Source organism: Lycorma delicatula, chromosome 12, assembly GCF_047948215.1.
Source record: "Lycorma delicatula isolate Av1 chromosome 12, ASM4794821v1, whole genome shotgun sequence".
Lineage (NCBI taxonomy): Eukaryota > Metazoa > Arthropoda > Insecta > Hemiptera > Fulgoridae > Lycorma > Lycorma delicatula.
The window spans coordinates 55,394,136-55,419,100 of NC_134466.1; the positions used below are offsets into that span (position 1 = coordinate 55,394,136).

A 24,965-nucleotide genomic window follows, 5' to 3' on the forward strand; every position below is an offset into this window, starting at 1 on the left:
TCCAACTCTAAAATATATATCCATTTTTTTTTTTGTTTTTACTCTCTTTTAATATTTACTATTAAAATCTTTTTTTTGTATTTATTTGTATGTATTTATCTACGAGTATATATTAGATTTCGGATTCAAAATGTGAAATATTTTTTCCATTATTATCATAAAAGTTATACTTCATTTTTTCAGTATTTTTACACATCCTTTTTAATTTTTTTTTTTTGAACCCTCATAATCAATTTTTTTATTTCAAATTTTGAAATTTTGATCCTTAAATCTTATTTTGGTATTCCTCATCATCAATAAAGTCCATCGATAGCAAGTCCCAATATTTTTAATAAATCGGATAATTTTTTTGTTACTTATATCCAAGCGGTTACTGTCAAAAAATAAAAAATAAAAATAAAAGATTTTTAGTGATTAAATTGCAAAGACTCTTCTTCGGTGTGACGGAAATGTTTTCCAGCGAAAAAGCTGTGAAAGGTATTATTTGACTTGACCGGCATAGCAAGGAAATTCTCGTAATAATTTGTTCGCTTTTTTCATTATATATATATGCAAACGACATATATAATAAATCTTTCTATTTACCCTTTTTTATTTAGTAATGCATTTGTAAATAATTAGTTTTGTTGAAGTTCAGAAAAGCATATCAAACAGGAAAACATATAAAAACAAGAATTCATAAAATAGAACTTAAATGAAAATTGTATGAAAATTTTATTTTAGGAATGAAAAAGAAAACGCTTTTAATATCGATAGAAAATTTTAAATTGCTTTCTCTCAAGAAAATATAGATAATCAAAACGCATAAATAAAATTATTAATGAATAACTAAATTGAAACTTGATGAGTAGCTTTTTTTCTTTTTTTTTAATCTCCGGAACCACCGTTAGATATTGCTTCAAAGGATGAGATAAATGACTTTCGGTGAGTGTAGTGTGCAAATTACGAGGAACGTAACTCGGGTGAGAAAACATTAACAAAAAATTTCAATTGCAACGAGTAACTTACATCCTAAACAAAGTATCGGAAGTGAGTCCCTAATTCTAAATGGTGCCTTTTGATCAAACACTGTCGCAAGCATACTTGATTGCGGTAAGCCATCACTATGGGATATGCGGGACCAGCTACTGTCGATTGCAGAAGAGATTGCGAAGATGAGAAATGTATCTTTAACGAGTAGTGTGTGGTTGACGTCATGATAGTAATAGTTAGTACTTTTCTAAAAACATTCCTGACTGAAATTTGTTCATTGACTATCTTCCCTTTCGCTACACACGCGCGCACGCACACACAGAGAGAAAGAGAGAGATACACAGACACATTCGCTTTTGTACGTACACTCACAAACAAACATACACATAACCGTGAGATGTTACGTCTGCATTCTTTTGTTATTTTTTTTTTTTAATTTATCAAATATCTTTTCTTTTTATAATTTTTTTAAAATAACTTTTGTATTAATTTATATGTAATTTTTTTTTACATATAAAGGTAAAAAAGAGAAGGTGGAGAAGGGAAAGTCGGGATAAACATACAAAATAAATATTTTTTTAGTGTTCTTCGACTAAAACGTCTGTTAACATCGTCGTACTATCATATTCTTTTGCGCTGTCACTGTCTTCGTCATTAATTTGTATAATAAAATTTTCCATTAAGCTTTCAATCAGTCCTTCATTTTTCCAATATTGTCTTTTCATATTCTCTACCTTTTCACACAAAATTTCCTAGTCTTCTTTCGAAATGGATGATATTGCTTCACGTGTTTTAGTTATCAGAGCAGTTATACTTAGATTTCCACCAACATTTTCGTTTCCTATTAATCCTTTTATTTTACCCAAAATAAATTCTATTGGATTTAATTCACACATATACGGCGGAAGCCGCAACGCTGTGTGACCTTTAAATTTCATCTGCACGATAAGTTTTCTCTTTATTGTGGAGTTCAATTAATGATTATAATTCGAACTTTCTGAAGTCTTCATTGAATGGAACAATGTTGCTAGCCAACCAGTTCTTCATTTCATTTTTTGTTGCGTATTCTGTGGGTGCCTTGTTTAGCTAAACGGTATGATGAAGCGTGTTGTCTAGAACAAAGGTACAATTTTTTGGCAGGTTAAGTATTAATTTTTCTTGCAGCCATTTTTCAAAATATTCAACATTCATCTGCCCATGATAATTTCCAGACGCTTTTCCTACCTGAAAAACAAGTTCCGCTCTGGTTATGAAGCCATTTTTTGTGCCAGCGTGAACAGTTTGCAGAACTATAGTTTGCAATTATGCCCATGACTATTACTTTTCCAGCATTTTCCAAACGTAAGGTTATTGTCCACCCACGTTTCGTCAATGTAGACAATATTTCTTCCGAGTTCTCTTTGACTTTTAATGGACTGGAGATACCGTGCGCAACATTTCACAATATCTGGTCTTTCTATCAAAATATTTCTTATGCCACCTTTTCCATTTAAACCCCATTTTTTTCAAAATTCTTCTGACTGTATGCATACTCCAAGGAAAATTATTCGCTTCACGAACAACTGACCGCAACTTTTGCGGTATAGGAACTACTTTTTTGTTTGTGTAGAAATCTACTATTAAATTACGTTTCTATCGAATTCATCGACGGATGACGATGTTCCTAGATGTTTTGGTCTCTTTTTCCCTGGAGTTGTAAGAACACTTTCTCCTGCTTTTAAATCTTCCTTCCGTATCTTAGATATGGTCCGTTCATGAACTCCAGTGTATGTCGATACTGTCAGATTTCTTTTATGAACGGGATTCTTAGTTTTACCCTCGTTGTACACCTCATCGCACTTATTTATAAATCTACAAATTATTTCTCGGGCTTCTTTATCTACTGTTTGTCTTCGTTTCCGTTTGGAACTCATTTTTTAAAAAGCAATACTTTAAAGAATTGAAAGTTACGAAAAAAATAATTTTTGTAGCTATTAACTAATGTATTTAAACAAACATTAATAAAAATTTACGATAAAACTTTACTATTTAAGAAAGAATAACATTTTTAAACTACGGTACACAGAACTAAAATAAGAAAACTGCCGGAGTAAAAACATCTCAACTGTTAGAACGCTTCCTAGCGAATGAACGAAGTAATAATATGTGTAACAATACTGAAGCTGAAGTAACAAGGCACTTACAACTGCAACACAATGTTTTTGTTCGAATTAGTACCGTTGCTATAGAAACCTTACCAAGGACAGTAAATTCCCTTCCGCCCCACCACAGCCGAAACTCACATTCTCGTTTGCAACCGACCGTACTAGTATCTTACTCTGCCCGTCTTAAAGGATAGTCAAATCACCCGGTTCGTAAAGCGGTCCTTGCAAACATTAATTTCCAACGGTAGAAGAACCATCCGCGTAATACAGTACCGATGGGTGTCCGTACCCGGTGATTAATGTACATATTGACCCACCTTCTATTTTTCCAACCTATCCCAGTACATATCCTCCGTGGTGATTCGACCCCACCGTATAAAAAAATTACGACCTCACCGACTATTAGATCGATCGAAATAAGTCATTTAGAAGGGAAAAAATTGTTACCTGGACTTTTATAAATGGAAATGGTAAAGGGGCTTATAATAAACGTAAAAAGAATAAATGGGGGTGTTGGAGGGTTGAAAAGGGGTGAAAAATGATATTATTGTGATTTCCAGCGAAAGTTGACTTCAAAAAAAATTGTGGTTAAGGCTCAGAAACGTATACTTTCACTAATTTTCGTCAAAATTAAATTATTTTTTCGGAAATGAAAAATAAAAAACGAAAAAAAAGATTTTTCGCATTTTTCTCGAAAATTTTGAGGTTATGTTAAAAAGTGACCTCTGTAAAAGTTGTAGGTTTTTGCACGATCTACAGTTTTTGTATTGGAAAATGTTTTTCAAGCCCCAAGCCCCCAAATCACTCCTCCATCACCTTTGCTCAAGCATTTTTTTTAATACATTTATTATAAGCCCTTTACCAGTTCTACTTATAAAAATCCAGGTAATAATTTTTTTTCTCTAAGTATAATCTGGTTGGGGACTAATGTAATAAAAAAATTAACAACTTCTCTCGTCTGTCATCAAAAATTTCACCATTTTCTATCAGATATAAACCCTTTCTTTCTTTATTCTTTCTTTTTCCTGTTTAACCTCCGGTAATTACCTTTCAGATAATACTTCAGAGGATGATATGTATGAGTGTAAATGAAGTGTAGTCTTGTACAATTTCACTTCAACTATTCCTGAGATGTGTGGTTAATTGGAAAGCCAACCACCAAAGACACTGGTATCCACGATCTAGTATTCAAATCCGTGTAAAAGTAACTGACTTTACTAGGACTTGAACATTGGCACTCTCGACTTCCAAATCAGCTGATTTGGAAAGACGCGTTCACCACTAGACCGACCCGGTGGGTTATCAGAGACAAACCAAAACGCAATAATCTACACAGATGGGTCGAAGCAAAATGATACTGCTGGATGCGATTTTTGTAAATGACAGAACTTATATGTTCGGTCTTCTTGTTGTTACAAGTATCTACAATGATGAACTGTACTCTATAAAAATGGCCATGAATATTATTAAATAAAATATTATCTCATCCTCACCTGTAGCGATTTGTATAGTGCTCTCCTATTTTTAGAGGATTTGATCATCGAAACACATAATATAATATAAATTTTCATAACACAAAGTCGAATTTTTACTGGATCCCTAGCCATGATCCTGAGTATATGCGGATTCCGCTGCTAAAGATTCTTGTAGTGAACCGTCTTGCTCCATTCGAGTTATTGTTACAGAGTTCATTAATTCAATTAAACGTGCACTTCGAAAAAGGTGGCAAGGAGCGCTGCAGCAGATAATAAACTCCGAAACATAAAAGACACGGTGTTACTATGGGACTCTTCATACAGAAATTCGCCGACAGGAGGTGGTCCTGTGTAAGTTAGGACATGTCAGAGCTGCTCACGGGACACTTAATGACAGCGGAGAGCGTCCGATGAGACTACGGCTTGATTGCGCACCTCATACTTATGGATTGAATGCGGCCTTACGTCCTATGCGGCCTTACGTCGCAAATTTAAATTGACGATGGACATCGTAGGAAATTACAAGAATGTGTTAGACCGGGTATTGTTACTTCTAAAAAAAAATTAATATTAATAAGATTTAACCCGTCAAAAATGTTTTATTCACATTCATGTATTATCTTAATTGTTACGTTTCTTTTAGCTTTACAATTTTATTCCTATTATTATCATCTTTGTTTCCATCGTAGTTTTAATCCCGTTTTACTAATATTTTAATATCCGAGAAGAAGCCTCTTAATATTTTGTTATTTTGATCCGGGGAATGATAACGCAAAAGCGTTTTTCACCCAAAAAAAAACCTAATTCAAAATATCCAAATTATTTATTTATTCAGAAATTATTTTGTTTGAATGATCGATGCTTTGTATTACAGTATGCAGGTAATATAAGCTCTTTGTTAAATGGTTTTATATTTATCACGTCATCAAAAACGAGTAATATGTTTGGGTTTAATCACGTCAGAAACAGTGAGGGCGTATGTTATTTAAGTTGTGTAGAATACAATCTCCACATAATATCCGCTTATTGTGCTGAGTGGGACTTCAAACCGGAATAGAATTGTATATAATTAATATTTCCATTATTACTAGTTAATTAATAATCAAATAAGTTTTTCTAATTGTCTTTTCTAAATTTAAAGGTAACATTTTATTTGAAAATAATAAAAACTATTAACACGTATATTTTTTTATTCAAAATGAATAAAAATTTTATATGATAATTAATTTTTATGTCTGGCAATATTTATACCGTATACAAACTCTTTTTTTTCTTCTTTTTTTTTAATGCTTTTATTTACAGTCGCATCAACAATTACAGTCATTAGCGACTAAAGTAACACTATCATGTAGTGTTACATAAAACAACAAAAATAAACATAGACAAGAAATAACAACAAATACAGACTAAAATAAATAAATCAGACAAAAATCACTAAATCGTATTCTTCATACCACTCTAGAAGAGACGCAACAGACGTTTTTACCTTCTTTCTGGTTTAATAGAAATTACATATCTGAACCCAGATTCTGTTTTGTCTGATGGTTCCAAATATTGGGCAATCAAAGAGTAGATGGTACACGGACCATTTGTCCTTGCAAGTCTCACATATCTTCTGAGAAAGCCAAATAGATGAGCGTGGGTAAGCCTGGTGTGTCCAATCCTTAGCCGAGTTAAGATGACTTGGTCTCTTCTATTGCTCGAGGAAAGAGGTTTCTCGAGAATATTCTCCCGGATGTTATGTAATGCCGTGGGAGTACTCAGCAGCCAGACCCTATATTCATTCTACTGAGCCCGCAATTTTACTTGGACTGATCTCATGAAGTCTCTCTCACATGTCGATTGTACTCGGATGCCATTTTTGCAGCTCTCTTGGCAGCCTCATCGGCCCGTTCGTTCCCGAGGATGCCACAGTGGCCAGGAACTCATATCAGTACCACAGTCTTATTTATCCTTGAAAGGATATTATGAATAATCTGGATTTTGGATTCAGAACTTTTGCAGCTTAAGCTCTCAAGTACACTCCTAGAGTGGGTAATTTATAGGAAGTTGTCATCGCTACGGGTTTCGATAACTTTTAAGGTGGAGTAAATCGCAAAGGCTTCGCAAAAGAACACAGAAGAGCAGGCGTTAAGTTTATGTAATATCTCGGTGTCAGTGAGTACAATAGAACAGCCACATCCGTCGGCCGAGGCAGAACCATCTGTGTATAGATGAGAGTGTACCCATTTTACTTCTTAGCTATGTTGTTGAATTGGTCTCTAGCAGACTGGAAACCTGGGTCCCGTTTACGACTTCCAGATTGTAAGTATACGATCTCTGGAGACGCGCGTAACCAAGGGGATCCGCATCCTATTCTCTTTTCAAGGTTCTTCGGAGCAGGAAGATCTAGTTCTTGGAGATAGCAATAGAGTTCTTGAAACTCTTATTTGTATCTATTTTCTTAATTAAAAAAATTAATTAATTAATTTTATATCTTAGGATAAGAAATTCAATGAATTTTGAAAACATGTTACTTTACTTTTCCCGCTCTAGTAGTATCCCCATTATTTATTTTTTTATTTGGGCTTGGCTGCGCATATATTAATTTTATATTTAAGAATACGAAGTGTGATCAAAATATAACGAGAATTTTAATTTTTATTAAAATGATTTTCTTTAATCTTTTATATTGATATATGTTATATTACAATTGGTATAAAAAAATAAATTCAAATAATTTTTGTATATAAATACAAATTCAAATGTGTTCTCCAGAGATTCGACAAAACGATATCCGTTTCTTCTTATTCTCAAATCATTTTTGAAAAGTAATTTATTTTTATAATCTTAAGTTTACTCAGCGATTTTTTTCTTTATTTCACATATATCGCCGCAAATCCTTGTTTTTTTTAATGTACTCTTAATAAGTTTTTTTTTGTAATTTGACCGGTTTGATGCAGCTCTCCAAGATTCTCTATCTAGTGCTAGTCGTTTCATTTCGGTATACCTCGTATATCCCACATCCTTAACAATTTGTTTTACATATTCCAAAAGTTTACTGCCTGCACAATTTTTCCCTTCTACCTGTCCTTCCAATATTAAAGCGACTATTCCAGGATGCCTTAGTATGTGGCCTATATGTCCGTCTCTTCTTTTAACTATATTTTTCAAAATGCTTCTTTCTTCATCTATTTGCCGCAATACCTCTTCATTTGTCACTTTATCCACCCATCTGATTTTTAACATTCTCCTATAGCACCACATTTCAAAAGCTTCTAATCTTTTCTTCTCAGGTACTCTGATCGTCCAAGTTTCACATCCATATAAAGCTACGCTCCAAATATATACTTAAAAATATTTTTCCTGACTTTTAAATTAATTTTTGATGTAAACAAATTATATTTCTGATTGAAGGCTTGTTTCGCCTGTGCTGTTCGGCATTTTATATCGCTCCTGCTTCGTCCATCTTTAGTAATTCTACTTCCCAAATAACAAAATTCTTCTACCACCATAATCTTTTCTCTTCCTATTTTTACATTCGGTGGTAAATCTTCGTTATTTCTACTACATTTCATTACTTTCGTTTTGTTCTTGTTTATTTTCACGCGGTAGTTCTTGCGTAGGACTTTATCCATGCCGTTCATTGGTCCTCTAAATCCTTTTTACTCTCAGCTAGAATTACTATATCATCAGCAAATCGTAGCATCTTTATCTTTTCACCTTGTACTGTTACTCCGGATCTAAATTGTTCTTTAACATCATTAACTGCTTGTTCTATGTAAAGATTTAAAGTAACGGGAATAGGGAATATCCTTATCGGATTCCCTTTTTTATTACAGTTTCTTTCTTATGTTTTTCAATTATTACTGTTGCTGTTTGGTTCCTGAAAATGGTAACAATTGTTCTTTTTTCTCTATATTTGAACCCTAATTTTTTCAAAATGATGAAAATTTTATTCCAGTCTACGTTATCGAACGCTTTTTCCAGTTCTATAAATGCCAAGTACTTTGGTTTATTTTTCTTTTATCTTTTATTTTTTATTTATATTTTTCTTTAATAAGTTATAACAAAAAAAAGTCGCAGTGTGTTATTTCTGTAAATATTAATATCGTAACTGAATTTTTTGTTTCTTTTTTTTTGGCTAAATAACTCACGAATTAGCAATAAAATCTGAGCTAGAAAGTAATTGTGATAAAATGTTCAAAAATTGTTATCTATATTTGTGGTCGTAGTCTTCAGATTTCCTCACGTAATACTGTTTTTTGACCGTACAACCTGGTCTTAGACGCAGACGATTTCATTTTTAAAAAGAAAAAAACAAGCAAAAGGAACCTTAACAGTCGGTCAAACTCGGTGAGCTTCTTTCGGTCTTGATTCTTCAGGAAGTATCCATCCGGTTGATTATTTTCAATACCATAACCGTACATCCATATTTCGTCACTTATTATGATACTTTTGTGTAATTCTGAATCAGCGATGTCAAGTAACAATTATTTTGTAATATTTTTACTTTGTCGCCGCTTTTGATGAAAATTTAACAGCTTTAGAATAAATTTTGATGATACTGGTTTTATAACTAAAATATCATTCAAAATTGTTTAACACGAACGATAAGAGATTCCTATCTGTTCAACAACTTCTCTAATAGTGATTTAACAATTATTGATTACAATGTCCTTTATTTTTTCAATATTTTTAAATATCGTTGGTTTATTAAGAAATCCAAATCTTTTGCCATTTTCAACGTCATCACGGCTTTCTTGAAACCATTTATACTATTTATAAACACGCGTATCGATATAATTTCCTCACCCAAAAAATATTCCAAATTATTTTTACCGTTTTATTGTACATTATTCCATTTTTAACTTAAAATTTAATAGAAAACTTTTGTTCCATTAATTTCAAAAAAATATTTCGACATTCGTAGTATTACATAACCCTCGGTTGGTAAATTTGAACAACGCGTCAAATATGGTGGAAATTTTTTATATTGTGCAGTATTGCGTGGGAAAAAGAGGAAAAAAGTGTATTGGTCTAGTAGTGAACGCGTCTTCACAAAACAGCTGATTTCGAAGTCCAGAGTTCCAACGTTCAAATCCGAGTAAAAGCAATTAATTTTATACGGATTTGAATACTAGACATGGATACCGTGTTTTCTTTGATTGGGTTTCAATTAACCACACATCTCAGAAATGGTCGACCTGAGACTGTACAAGACTAAACTCTACTTACACTCATACGTATCATCCTCATTTATCCTCTGGAGTAATACCTGAACGGTAATTCCCGGAGGCTAAACTGGAAAAAAGTTAAAAGATAATGAAAAGAATTAAAAATAATTTTCGTTATTTTTTTATCACACCTCGTATATTTTATTGTTTTAAATTTAATTAATTAATATTCATTAATATATTATAGATTTTTTAATAGTGTTTAATAGCATTTCTCTGCTGTTTAAAAATAAATTCAATTACGATGTTTTTCTTTTCAATTCTTTTTAAACGTAGTTTACATTTATTTTAACTGTAATAATAATATAAGGCTAAATTAAGAAAATTATTTTTTTTATTATTAGAAATATTATTATAAGAAATTGTTATTTGAGCTAATATTTTTTTTACAGATGACTCTACGAGATGTGAGTAGGCTTGTTGTGTTTTTTACCTAAACTTTTGTGTTTAAATACTTCTAATTCCCACCTCGTAACCTATTGGCTGTTTGTAATACATATTCTTTACGTAATAATGGCTGTTGTTTTCCTTATATGTTTTTTAATGAAATAAAAAATAATTAAATTTAAAACAAAATATAAAATCTTTATTATTAAAAAAACGTTAAATTTAAAATTATATTATTAAATAAATAAATTTAAAAAAAATAATCAATAAATATAATTTGTTAACTAACAAATAAATCTGTATAAAAACAATTCATAATCTTTTGACATTAAGAACAGTAAACGAAGTCTATTGACGTCGAAATAATAATGATAGGAATAGATATTGTGTCCCAAACAAGTAGTTAATTGCTTTAACTCATTTTATCACTCTTTTATTTATTATTAAAAAATATAGCCGGTCGGGCTCGCCCGAAGAATAGCCAGGTCGGGGAAGCCAACCTGGACCCCGGGGGTCCAGACCGGCCCAGGCGAAACCCAGGGCCGATCCAGGAGCTCCACAGGACCTCCCGGAGCCACAGGGCCTATTCTAAAACCGCAGAGCTCGCTTTAATTGCAATTCCCGTCTAGCCAGAGGGCTCCACACCCCCTGAACCCTGGGCCCCTCCCAGTGTTCATTATCCTCATGGTTGAGAGAATACTAATAAATAAAAATTAAAATATTCAGGCTTTATAGAAACCTGAAAAGGCAAGTAAATTATGAAAGACAGTATATTAATAATTACGGTAACGAAAGTACACACACATTTAACAACGAAAAATTCATAACTTATTTCTGTTGCCGAGGTAATAAAAATGTAATAATGACATAAACGGATTAATCTTCTTTTTTTTTCTTTAATGATATCCTTAATTCACAACTTCGCCCCCAGGGGGCCTACGATCTACTGCTTAAAACCTTCCCTGGGATAATACCAATGTATCCTGCAAATTTGAAAGTAATTGTTTTCAAAAAAAATATTTCCGATGTATTATTTTTTTCGTTAAGGTCAACTGAAAATCACGTTAAATAAAAGATGTTTGATTTTTCTCTTCCAAAATTCTTTCATCCTTTGATTAAGCTTTTATTTTCTCTTTTCAGCCCAAACCTCTTTAAGTTTCTTTATTATTGTTATTTTTCTTTTATTTTTGTAAAAAGTCGGTTTGAATTAATATTTTTGTGAATTCTTTTCTGTTAAAAATGTATTTTTTATCAATTTTTTTTTTTTTTTTATTTTTTAACTTCATTAATCTGTTTTGGTTTTGGTTTCCTGTTTTCAAAACCAATGTTTGATTAGTTTCTTATTGTTCATTAGAAAGATGTCTGTAAAATCCTTAATCTTATCTTTTTCATTTTTTCCAAATTTTTTGTAAATTTATTTTTTGATCTTAATTTGTAAACCCCGTTTCGATCCGTAAAACTTATTTTTCTACTTTCTCAATTTTTTTTTAGATGTTAAAGTATTCTGAACGTAAAAGGCTATACCAAGATAGAATCTATGTATCTGATACTCTCTCTCTTTGGTAGAACCATCGTCTTATAATGCCGAAGTTTCATATTTTTCGATATATATATGTATATAATTACCCGAATAAATCTTAACTGGAATAAACAATAATTAGATAAAAAAAGTAGTCCAAGAAATAATGTTACTCGTACAACATGCTGGAACAATCGATAAAGGAAGGTTATTTGTTGTAGGCAGATTATAATTAGTTAATTTTTATACCAAATTTATAAATTTTAATTAAAGAATTAAAAAAAGTGTAAAAGTAATGAAGAATAAATATTTATTAAAGATATTTTTTCCATCTATTACATTTTAACAGGCAAAGAACACTATTAAATAAACTTCTCTTGTTAGAGGTAAAAAAATATATTTTTAAATAAGTTACCAGTATTTTAAAGATTTCAAAATATTATACAATTTTTGATATCGAATGAATATTTCAATTTTTTATAATTTTCAAAGATAAGAACGATTTTTCTCTCGGTCTTTCTTGAAAAAAATTCTTCCCTTGTTTTATATATGGAGAATTGAAAAAAATTCGATGGAAGTTATTTCAAAAATAATTTTTTTAATTTCTGCTGCTTGTATATCGTTTTTTGCGAGGTGCTATATTTTTTCTTTAATGTAAATTAACATTTTTCTATCGTTTCAATAAAATAATTAGTTTTAACGGTTATATATATATATATTCTATTGTAAATGCTTATAACAGATTACTTAACCGTTGAAATGCGCAATTGACACTTGGTTTTACTTTGTCTCTTAAACACTTCTTGATGATACAGTTTGATATTTTTTTATGAAAATTTTCGTAAGAGTTAAAAAACCATTATACCAAATATAAAATTATTCGAAATTTTAAAAACGTTTACCGTTTTTTTCTTTTCTTTAAACACCCCCAAGGCAAACCGGTTCTCGCCGTTAAACAAAACACAGTGATTTGGGAGTGTCGTGGCAGCAATCTGTGTCCAACCTAGCTAGCCCCCTTCTGGGGCTTTCCCACCAGGATCTCCCCAACTTCACTAGGACACACCGACTTCCTCTTCCGGATAGCTGATATGCCCTTACACTAAGGAGCAACCCATCCTGTCCCTACTCTAACAGTTCCAGATGTGCGTTTCGTACATTCTTTACTTCGCGAATTACTCATACCTTGAGGGTTCTTTACGTCATCATCGGGGGAAAAAAAAACGTTTAACTAAATAAAAAATTAGGTTTTGATGTCGGTTAAATTGACCTCTTACCTTCTATCATTTGGGAAGAGGGTAAATCAATATTCATAAACATAACCTCTCCCCTCACATTGATTAATTCCTTAGTAGGTATAATTTAGGAAAGTAAGATTATTGTTACCTTTAGATTCAGATAAATGACAAAACCTTATATTAGGATAAAATTCGTTTCGTGTTTTAAATTATAAATTTCTAATTATTTTTATGAAGTATTGAATAAAATATTATTAAAAGAAAAAACTTTTCTTTTTTTAAATAAAAGCATATAAATTATAACATTTAACTGATATAAGTTCAGTTTTGGATCTGATGTAAACGAACAAGTTAAAAAATTTACAGAACCCTTTTTATTGTGAATATCTTTCGTCTGATACGATCAATAGTCGGATACCATAAGAAAAATTCCGCAAAGAAAATAAAAAAAGACAAATTTATAAATAATTAAATATTATTTTTATTAATCTCATTTGATAAATGATAAGATAAATTTTGAAGTAGTCTATAGATTTATTCACAACATTATATAATGTCCATTCAGATCATTTTATTTTTCATAATACAAAATTAACAAATATTATAGCAACTAGTATACTTAATAATAAAACTATTTTTTTTTAATATCATTCACATTTCAAGGCAAAATTTATTAATAAACATGGAAAAAATTACAAGAAACTCCAAAAAAATATTATTTTCGTTAAAAAATCATTTTAAATGAACTTCCTACTTTTTAAAAAAATTGTAATAATTGTTAAAATATATGGAGACGTAGTATTCCGAATACAATACAAATCTCTATCGTATTTTGATAAACATAAATTTTCTTTACGTATCTAGAAAATTAAATTAATTTGTACAAGAAATGATAGATGTTAGTATAAATTAAAACGAAAAATCGGATTTACTGTGCTTATGGATAAATCCCGTCGTACTCGAATAGTTTGTTTACATCAACTCCAGACATAAGCTGAAATGAACTGTAAATCAATTACTTTATAAAAATCATTCTTTTTATAACATTAAATTAAAAAATAATTTTTTAATACATAACGAATGGATAAATAAAAAAATATATATTCGTTCTATTTCTGTGTTTGTATGTAGATGAATAAATTTTTTTTAGAGTTAGGTTTGATGTGATCGCATATTGAGTGATTAACTGGCTTGTAGACAGTTTTGTTTTAATGTAGAAAACTGTTCTTTTTTTCTATTAGCTTTTTATTATTTTTGTTTTCTATTTTTGCTTCTATTGTTCTCTGTTTTCGCTCCCTATATTCTTGCTTTAAATTAATCTTCTTTATTTGATATGAAAATTTTTATTCTATTATTTTCCTGATGTTGTCATGTGAATTCAATTTGTATTCTTTTATAAAATCATCAATTTTCCTAAAAAGAATATATATATATTTTATACATATAAAAAATAAACAAAATGAACCGTAATGATATAATTTTTATAATTATGATTTGTTGAAATTACGTACGTTTGTGTTTAACTTGTAAATTCTGAAAATTTTTAAGTAGTCTTTAATTTTACTAAAGGGTGAAAGACATTATTTTATCGTCGTAGTACGAATAAGAACGATCTATATTTTATGCTGTATTAAGAATTTTCAGCGAACTCTACCAAACAGTCCATTAGTAATCGAGTAGACGTTTGTTTATATCAAATCCAAACATCTTTTGTGAAATATTCTCGTTGTTTAACTTTAAAAATTAGTTTACAGACAAAATCACGAGATTTTTTCTGTAAAAATTACATAGACTTAATGTTTCAAAGAATAATTTAGATACAGAATAACAGTACAAGGTGAAAAGATAAAGATGCTACGATTTTCTGATGATATAGTAATACTAGCTGATAGTAAAACAGATTTAAAAGAAACAGTGAACGATATGGATGAAGTCCTACACAAGAACTACCGCATGAAAATAAACGAGAACAAAACGAAAGTAATGAAATGTGGTAGAAATAACGAAGATGGACCACTGAATGTAAAAATAGAAAAAAGACCACTGAAGAGAAAAATTTAGAAGTAGAGTTACTTAAGATGGACGAAGCAGTAGCGATATAAAATACCGAATAGCACAGCCAAAACAAGCCTTCAATCAGAAATATAATTTGTTTATATCAACAATTAATTTAAACGTCAGGAAAAGATTTTTGAAAGTATATGTCTGGAGCGTAGCTCCAATGGATGTGAAACTTGGACGATCGGAGTACCTGAGAAGAAAAGATTAGAAGCTTTTGATATGTGGTGCTATAGGAGAATGTTAAAAATCAGATGGGTGGATAAAATGATAAATGAAGAGGTGTTGCGGAAAACTGATGAAGAAAGAAGTATTTGGAAAAATATAGTTAAGAGACAGACTTATAAGTCACATATTAAGGAATCCTGGAATAGTCGTTTTAATACTGGAGGGACAGGTAGAAGGAAAAATTGTGCAGGCAGGCAACGATTGGAATATGTAAAAAAAATTGTTAGGGACATAGGTTGAATATACTGAAATATAACGACTAGCACGATAGGGAATCTTGGAGAGCTGCATTACCATACCAGTCAAATAACTGAAGACGAAAAAAAATGTTTCAAAGAAATTGAAAGTGTACAGGATACGATTAAAATTAACTACAAAACTGTATATAGAATTTTTATTACTAAAATCTATAAAACAAACTTCTAAGATCATATAATCGAATGACAGATTTGAGAAAAAGAATTGGGATGATATTTATATGATATAGACCCTTTCAAAGACATTATTCTAAATTTCAATTATATCTTTCTGCCTTCTTATAGCATATAAAGTCTTATACAGGACTTCAATTGACTGAGACATTTGGAACTGTGAGAACCAAAATTTATTTCAAACATAAAATTGTTTTTAAATCAAACGAAAAAACCGAATGGATTTCCAACACTAGAAACTCAATCAGTGTAATTAAAATATTTCCTGATAAAAAAATTAAAAAAAAAAACATCTAAATTTAAATACCTTGGAGAAGTAATTACTCCAGAATATTCTAGAAGTATAAAGCATGTAAACAAGAATACAAAAAATGGAAAAGCCTGTCATTTAACAGCACAAATTTTGTAATAAAAAAATCAATATCTAGAAATGTTAAGCTTAGACAGTATAAGACAGTAATTTACCTGCAGCTTAATTTAGTTCTGAATGCTTGAATTCTTTTCAAAAAAAAAAAAAAAAAAGATTTGGAAAAGTTGAAAGAAAGATGTTAAGAAAAATTCACGGTCCTATTCTAAAGAAAGGAATTTTAAATTTAGCAAAGAAGATCTTTCCAAAAACTGGAAGGGAATTGATCATCTTTAAAAAAAAAAAATTAAAATTTTACGGACATCTGTATAAAATGGAAAACAGTAAATTAATAAAACAAATATTTAACTTTTTTTAAAACAGGAAAACTAAAATCGAAATGGTTTCACGAAGTTGAAAGGGATCTTAATCAAAAGAATATTATATACTGGACATATCTCTTTTCAGAACGTTGATTTAAGAATTTAAATTTCTAGAGGTAAAGAACATTTTAAGAAACCAACCGTGGACAGTAGAAAGAAGAAAGATTCATAAAATCTTTCTCATCCGAGAAAGAATGATAAAATACTGGAAGGACAGGAAGTTGAGTGCTATACAACTCCATCCTGGTCTATCATCTCCAGGTGGTCCAAACGAAAAAAGAAGTTCTTTAATCGTTAATAATTACATCGGTAGGGTTGAATCTACAGGTACAATTGAGGTTTTTCACACGCAAAAAAACATATCCGCGGTCAGGTGAGGTTGTTTCTTTAATAACACTTTGTCTATTTTCGTATACCTATTTTACTGTTGAAGAAAAATAATTTTTGTGAGATGTATATTTAAGCTAATCACTCAAAATAATTTTAATTATAATTTTATGTTCTCATTCTGGATAAATAGTTCCTGATGTATCGAGGCATTGTTGGTGGAATAGTTGACTACAGCCTGGAGAGGACCGTTCTTGAGCTAATCACTTAGTGCAGTTTCTTTTGCTGCGGTTTCCCCTCTTGTATAAATGAACCTTTTATGACCACGTTCACTTTTTACTTCCTTGTACGAAATAAAGGAAGTTTTGTGATGGTGAAAAATCTCGGTTTTCAGATTTCAACGGAAATATCCATTTTGATCATCCCTGAATCCGTTTTGACTAGTTTCAGCGCGATGTCTGTACGTATAACTCAAAAACGATTAGCCGTAGTGTATGTTGAAATTTTGGATTTAGAACTGTTGTAACATTTATTTGTGCAGCTTCCCTTTAGATTGTAATAGACTGAACCAAAAGGGTCCAAAAAATCCTAAAATCCAAAACAATTTGGATTTTGGACTTTTTCTTAACTGCAGTAATAAGTCATCATCGAGAGCTTTTCAACGATAACTGGTACTTATTTTCATCGGTTCCAGAGTTATAGACAAATAAATATTTTTTAATTAATATAATATTTGGATCAAGAGGAAGGCACATCGGTTCGAATCAGACTTCATCTCCTTTTTTTAACTTAACCTCTGATTGTAAAAAAAAATTACGATAAATAATTCAATAACAACAACAAAAAAGAAAAAATATCAGAAGTTATTAATGAAATAAAATTTTATGTACTTTTCATTATAAAAAAAAGTGTATATGTAATTTAATAGGCGTACAAGGAAGTCACGTGGTGCTTTCATCAGATTTTTTCTTATCTAAGATTAGTTCTCCCGTTTTTGGTCCTATGGGTGCAGGCGAGCAAACCCTATTTGGTTCTAGCCGAGGATGCCTAAACTCTAAATTAAATAAATCCATCTGATCTAGGGTAAAAGTGCTTGCGAACCGATGTTGGAGAGTTTTTGTATTCCTGTATTGAACAATAAGCCTAATTATTGAAATTTTTATCGGATAAAGCTGAGCTTCTTGATTTTACTTTAAATATATTTAAAAATACTTGTTATAAGCAATTTTTATCCTCATGTCACCATAGTAATTCTACAATGATATCAGTATGAACTCTTGAGGAATTTAATTGTAACTCGCGTTACAAATTTATTGCAGCTCGTGCCTGGTGTAGCGCTCTTCATTAGCAGCTAATCGAGAATCAAGCACTTCTGCTGTTTCAGAGGACCGAGATAATCTCATTCTTTTAGCAGACTTTGAATAATAAGAAAGATTATTTTTCTGTCTTGAAGACACGTTTTTTAACTTTTGACAATCCCAATATCTACAATCAAAATAAATGATCAAAATCCATAAAAGTTCGCTGAACGTGCTAATTTAAGCTAATTACAATTATAATAATAGGTTTGTAATCATCATATAAGAAAATATTTAAAAGTATATAGATCTGAACATAGATATTTTTATTTATACCATGGTGACAGAAATATAATGAACCAAAGGAATTTTTCTTTAATGAATATCTTTAATATGTTAACCCCCATCAGGAATATCGTGGTAATTCTAATCGGAGACAATGACCAAGCTTCTACGAGAAAAATCTAAAACGTTTTATTAAAATCTGTCCAGTAGTTTTTGTGTGATGCGCAAATAGGTACGACCCTACTTAGCATATTATTATACTATAGATATTTTTAGATAGATGTCATAACAAGCCGGCCTCCGTGGCGCGAGTGTTAGCGTCTCGGTCTTTCATCCAGAGGTCCCGGGTTCGATCCCGATCAGGCATGGCAATTTCACACACGCTACAATTCATTCATCTCATCCTCTGAAGCATTCCTAGCGGTGGATCCAAAGGTTAAAAAAAAAATAAAGATTTCATAACAAAGCTGCCTACTGTAATAAGTACTATGATTCGACTTCCGGAAAATTTCGACATAACTTTGCATTTCACATCCCCAAATGTCAGTCCAAAATGTTATAAATACATTTATTTATATATATATTTCACTTTCTTGTGGACACGATAATTTCCGTAATTTTGCGCCAATCACTTTCAAATTGTTACATAAATTATAACAACCCAAAATCTCGGTTGAGTTCGTTAATAGGCAAAATCACACCATTGGAGTGGAAAGGGCTTTTTCGAAAAAAACAAAATATCGCTATAACTTTCTTATTAGGTAAAATATGGAATTCGTTTAAAGTTCCTACTATATTTCAATAACAGCCTAAAACTTAATTAAATAAAGTTTTTTGATATCACCAATCACTGGCCCAGGGGGTGGAAAAAATGGGGTTTCGAAGACAAAAAAATCATATCTTCCTTAATAAGCACAGAATCGAATCGTTTAAAAAATGGTCGTTAGTCCTCTAAACATTACTTAAAACCTTTGTGTGAATCAAGTTTTGATCACAAGATATGACCAAAATGTTACTGGAATTGTAAGAAGATATCATATGCTAAACATCTGAAACTTTTATTTTACATACAACCATTGTCATATTGAGTAAATTTGAGGTTTTTCTTAACTTTAAAGTCGAAATCTTCTTTATCCCTACTTAGCACCGGTTAAATCTATCTCCGCCTTCCGGCATGCCGAAAGGGATATTTTTTGTTTCATTTTCATTTTAAATCACCGGTAGGCATCTTTACTGGGAATTTATTATGTTGTATTCAGCTTCTAATCTTCGTATATTCAGCTCGTTTTTTTTTTCTATTTTCGTAAAGTTTAGAAGTAGTTTTACTCCTCGCATGTAACTAAATCGAAAACCTTTTCTTCCGTAGAAACTACCTTGCCAATTTATATAACTTAAAATCGTTAACGAATAAACTTAAAACTGTTATTTGTGATTACACTTTTCCATAATGAAAGCATGCTCTTTTAACGACGGTGAACTCAAGTAGATAACAATGAAATTCAGGAGTTTAGTGACTCTCAACCGTGATTATTGCGATCTACATATGTAAAAACGAGGAAGAAATTCAACGCAAGGTGTAGTTACCAGTTGTACTGCACTCATTCTTGTGTATAACTCAGTATAACTGTGTATTGACTGTAACCAGTCATTGTCTTTTCCCTGGGAACATCGTTTTTGGCTTGCAGTATTAAACCATTTACGTCGGTTATACTGTAAATATACCGTTCTACCCGTGATATAGATAATACTCGTAATATCGATATAGATACATACTTGAAATCCATTGCCCTAAAACAGAAAAAAACCTGAATGTATCCAGTAAAAGCATCATCACTGTTGATTTCTAATCTGTGCCTGCGATAATAAAAACAAAAAAGCAAAACCATTATTATTTGTAATCAGATACTAGATCGATCAATAGGTCTGAAAATGTTTACAACTATTAAATTTTATACCCGCAGATATTCATCACTTCAATACTCTACGGGAATTATCTATTTTCTTATTAAACTTATTAAAGGGGAAATATTTAAACGCAGTGTTTTAAATTCTTCGTACTGATCACGTAGGGGAAGACACCCTCCACCACCCCTTCGTTCCGAGCCTTTATGAGCTTTACCAGAGATTATCTTCGAAACCTCGGTTTTTGACATGTTCCAGTCCGCCTCGGCCAGGATGCCACCGATGCGAATGCCACGAGTGACATTTCCATCGGTGTACTACTATTTAATGAACTCAAAACAAAACAAATCTCACAGAGTCTTAAGCAAGACTGAAAATACCTAACTAAACAAAGGAATTGAACGTACCCGTAGAAGGTAAAAGTGAGTTCAGCACATAACACGAAGCATAAAAATATTATACGGTACAGTAACAACACAGTAATAATAAAAAAAAAAACAAAACAAAACATCAATAAAAACGGAATACAAGAGAAATCTAAACAGAGCTCTAGAAACCTTTCCTTTGCTAAGTATACTACAAAACTCTCCACTATTGCCCATTCGGCCTGGCTCTTCCGGTTTACACGGAGATCCAACGCCGACCCGATAAGATCAAGCCGACAAATGGTCTCCGTACGCATTAATTCGTATTTCGAGCACTCATAAAGAACATGGTAGGTGTCGTCCAATTGTCCACGCTGAGACACTTCCCAGAATCTACCAGGCCGAATTTCTGCAGTCTGTCCCTAAAAGCACCATGGCCGGAAAGAAATTGCGTCACATATTTATTAGGGTGCACCTGAGAGACCTCCTGCAAACCAACAACATTTGGAGAGAGATGGTGGGTGTTATACACACCATCTGTCTCATCCCATCTGGCCTGCCACAAGGCATTGCCATGTTGTTCAATTTCTCGAACTTTATCCGAAGACAACTCACTGGACTTCTTAGCAATATACCGCTGCTGCTTCTCAGACACAATCAAGTCTTTCGGTTTCACGCCTGCAATCACCAAAACTGCCTCTCGTGAAATAGTACGGTAACCACCCGTTACCGTTAACAGTATTAGGTGTTAAGCCATTAATAATATGTCCCGATAACTTTTATATTTTAGCTTGCTCCCCCCCCCCCCCAAACAGACGCCGCGTATAGCATAATAGCCTCGCACACGCCTTTGTATTGGATGCTCATGGTGTTAAAGTTAAGACCCCAATCACGATTGATCACACATCGAATACCGAAGAAGGCATTGCAGGCCCTCTCCGCGACGTATTGAAGGTACTTCTTAAATTGCAGTTTGTCATCAAGAAAAACACCCCGAGGTACTTTTGAACCTGAACATACTTTATACGCTGGCCTGCCATCGAAATACGGACATGCCGCCTCACTGCCAAACGGCCTTTGAGAAGAATCATCTTTTGTTGATGACCTCACAGCTCAAGCGTCCTGCAAGCTTGACTGGCTAGAAGTTCAACCTCCCTCCGCGAGCTTCTTTCAACCAGCAGGAGCCCATCGCCAGCATAAGCCACGATGCAACAACCGCTGGGCAACCTCAGCCGCAGGAGAGAATCAAACTCCATCACCCACAATGATGAACCCAAAACGCTGCTCTGGGGACATCCGTTAGACAGCATCTTGGCAACCTCATGGCCACCCTCGCGGAACAGCACATCCCGATGACTGAAGTAACTTTGAATAACTTGCAATTCACTTACAGTGCATTCTCTTTTTTGGAGTTGGTAAATGGTAGAAGGCCACCATAGATTATTGAATACTACGGAAATGTCCAGGACATATTCCGCCCCACTGGTTGTTACCACACTGTACTCTGTAATAATTTGATTTGCAAATCAAATCGGTATTCCCGTCATGATCTCCACATAACACACACACATGCGATAATACATTTAAATATCTTTCGACCGATACCATTCTTTTTCCTCATAGCATAACATTTAAGTTAATAACGATTATATTAAAATAACATTCGTTAGGTTATGATACGAACAACATTACTCCCTTATGTACTATCGATTCTGAAAATTAAATGATTATATCAGATTTATTATCCTATTTATTCTTACTGTGATGAATTCTGCTGAATATATAATTCAGTTAACTTATGAAGCATTTTAGATCGCTTTATCGAATATCGTTAATTAAACTATCGACGTAAATTTTGTTAATTAAAGTGATTTAAACAGCCTTTACTCACTCTTTTGATTTACTACATAATAGATATCTGTTTTATACAAACCGTATTACGGTTGTTGGTTAATTGAATAATAATATGGGTCGGGTAACGTAGAAAATTCAATTTTGTTTACCAAAAACCATTTTATCTTGTTTATATCTTTAAACTAATTACTAGTAAAACTTCAATTACAATTAGTTATTTGAAAATATACGTTGAAATTCACTACGATCAGAAAAATATAAAATAAAATTACAATTTCTCAGTTCCTTTAGAAATTATATTATACATAAGACTCTTTGTTGAATTCTAAGAAATTTAACGGAGTATTTGTTTAATTCTTTTCATTTTTTAGCAAATTATAGAAAAAAAGAGATTCTGTTTTTAATAAATATATATATATAGTTATCACGAAGTTCTTCCGTAATAAAGTAACAGAAAACGTTCATATAAACATATGTCCTAAAATACTTCGTTTGCGAGTTACGACTAATGAAAGATTTCCCTTAGATTTCAGTTATCCCGGTGAAATGAGATCGTACTGAAACTTTTCAAACGTTAATTAAGGGGTACAATTAGTATTGTCTTATCATGTTTGACCTGAAAAATTGAATAAAATAAGTCGCAGAACCGTATCTTCAGTATTTTTTGAAAAATCTGGGGTGAAAATCAATAAATTGGGGTAAAAAACCCTGTTATTTATGTTTGACGTACAATAACTTTGTTAAATAAGTAATAAATACATAAAAATATTAAAGAAAACGTATAGAGAATTTAATTTTGAATAGAATGGTGTACGATAAAATGAATAAAACAAAGAAAAGTTTGAATTATATTTCAAAACAGTAGACTAGAACAAATTGCATTATACGTACCAGTTTATAATAAATGTTTAAAAATGAGCCTGTCATTTTTAATACATTTCTTGGCACGATTTTCTACTGTTTTTTTGCTGGTTTTTAGATCTTCAGAGCTGTCCTTAAGTAACTCAGCCGCATCAATAATACGGATAATTAATCCCTCACATGAATATATTTCTGTTTTGTATACAATATGTTTCATCCAATTCAAAAATCTAAAGTGTTAGATCGGACGGTCATGATGGCCAGGAATGTGGACTTCAACGACCATTTCTCAGGGAAATGATGACTTAAGTGGAAACGGCACTAGAGAAATGAGGAGGCGCGCCATGGCGCTGGAAGTATACTTTGCGCCTTGACGCTAAAGGAACATCTTCAAGTAGCTCCGGCAATTCTTCTTGAAGAAAGTGCAAATATACCTCAGAAGTTAAGCAGGCAGGTAATATGAACGGTCCAAACAGCTGATTTTAAAGAAGTTGCACCAAACATTGATGGTGGTACAAGTAAATCCTTAATTCATGAGGATTTATTTGTATTTATCTCATTAATAAAAAAATAAGTAATTTTTTTTTCTATTTATTTTTGTTTTACAATTGTGTAATTTCCAGTTTTCTTTAAATTTTTTAACAATTTTTAGCAATAAATTTTGATTTTACAGATTTTTCACATCTAAAAAAAAGAATTTGGGTTTTTGTGTACATTAAATAAATTTAATGTACACAAAAACATCTGCAAATGTAAAATGTACTATATCTAAATAAAATTTGAATTTTTCTAATTTTTTCTTTTTTTTTATTCAGTTTATCTTACACCATTCCGTTTAAAATTAAATTCTCTATACTTTTCTTTTTAAAATTTTCATGTATTTATTATAATCTATTTAACAAAGTTATTGTACGTCAAAAATAAATAACAGGGATTTTTCCCCAAATTTATTGGTTTCCACCCCAGATTACTGAAAAACTACTGCAGATACGAATTCTGATAACTATTTTATTCGATTTTTCAAGTCAAAAACCGTAAAGAATCACTAATTCTGCACCTTAATTAATTTCCTAAATATTTCATTACGATCTCATTTCATCGGGTTAGCTGAAATCCAACCGAATTCTTTTACTCGCCGTAAATCGTAAACGAAGCATTTTGGGACATATATGAACTTTTTCAATTTTTTCACTATTAGAATAGATTATGCAAGTCCCGGGAGAACTTCGTTATATACACTGTGTATGTGTATGTGTGTGTGTGTGTGTGTGTGTGTGTGTGTGTGTGTGTGTGTGGTGTGTGGGTGTGTGGGTGTGTGTGTGTGTGTGTGTGTGTGTGTGTGTGTGTGTGTGTGTGTGTGTGTGTGTGTGTGTGTGTGTGTGTGTGTGTGTGTGTGTGTGTAGTATATATATATATATAGTGTTTCTAAAATGGTGGCTGCTATCGACATTTCAGATTCTAATTGTAAAACTAAACAAAAAAATATCCTTAGGAAAAATGGCAATTTCTCCTTCGTTCTCCCACTGTCCACCATTTTATTTTTATAAAATAATTTATATCTCAAGTTCGGATAGACGAATCATATTAATATTTGGTAAGCGTCTTGGTAATAAAGTTTAATAATTATCAAAAAATCAGGACTCAAATACTTTCGCAAATTACAAAATGGCGTCCATGTT

General features: G+C 31.7%; 1 protein-coding gene across 1 annotated transcript in view; it reads left to right on the forward strand.

Moving 5' to 3' along the window:
- Positions 1–24,965, forward strand: part of LOC142332762 (uncharacterized) — a 689,554-nt gene that overhangs the window by 557,600 nt on the left and 106,989 nt on the right. The window contains exon 6 of the mRNA XM_075379377.1: positions 10,200–10,214. Coding sequence (XP_075235492.1) covers positions 10,200–10,214 — 15 coding nt within the window. The remainder of the gene's footprint in view (positions 1–10,199; positions 10,215–24,965) is intronic.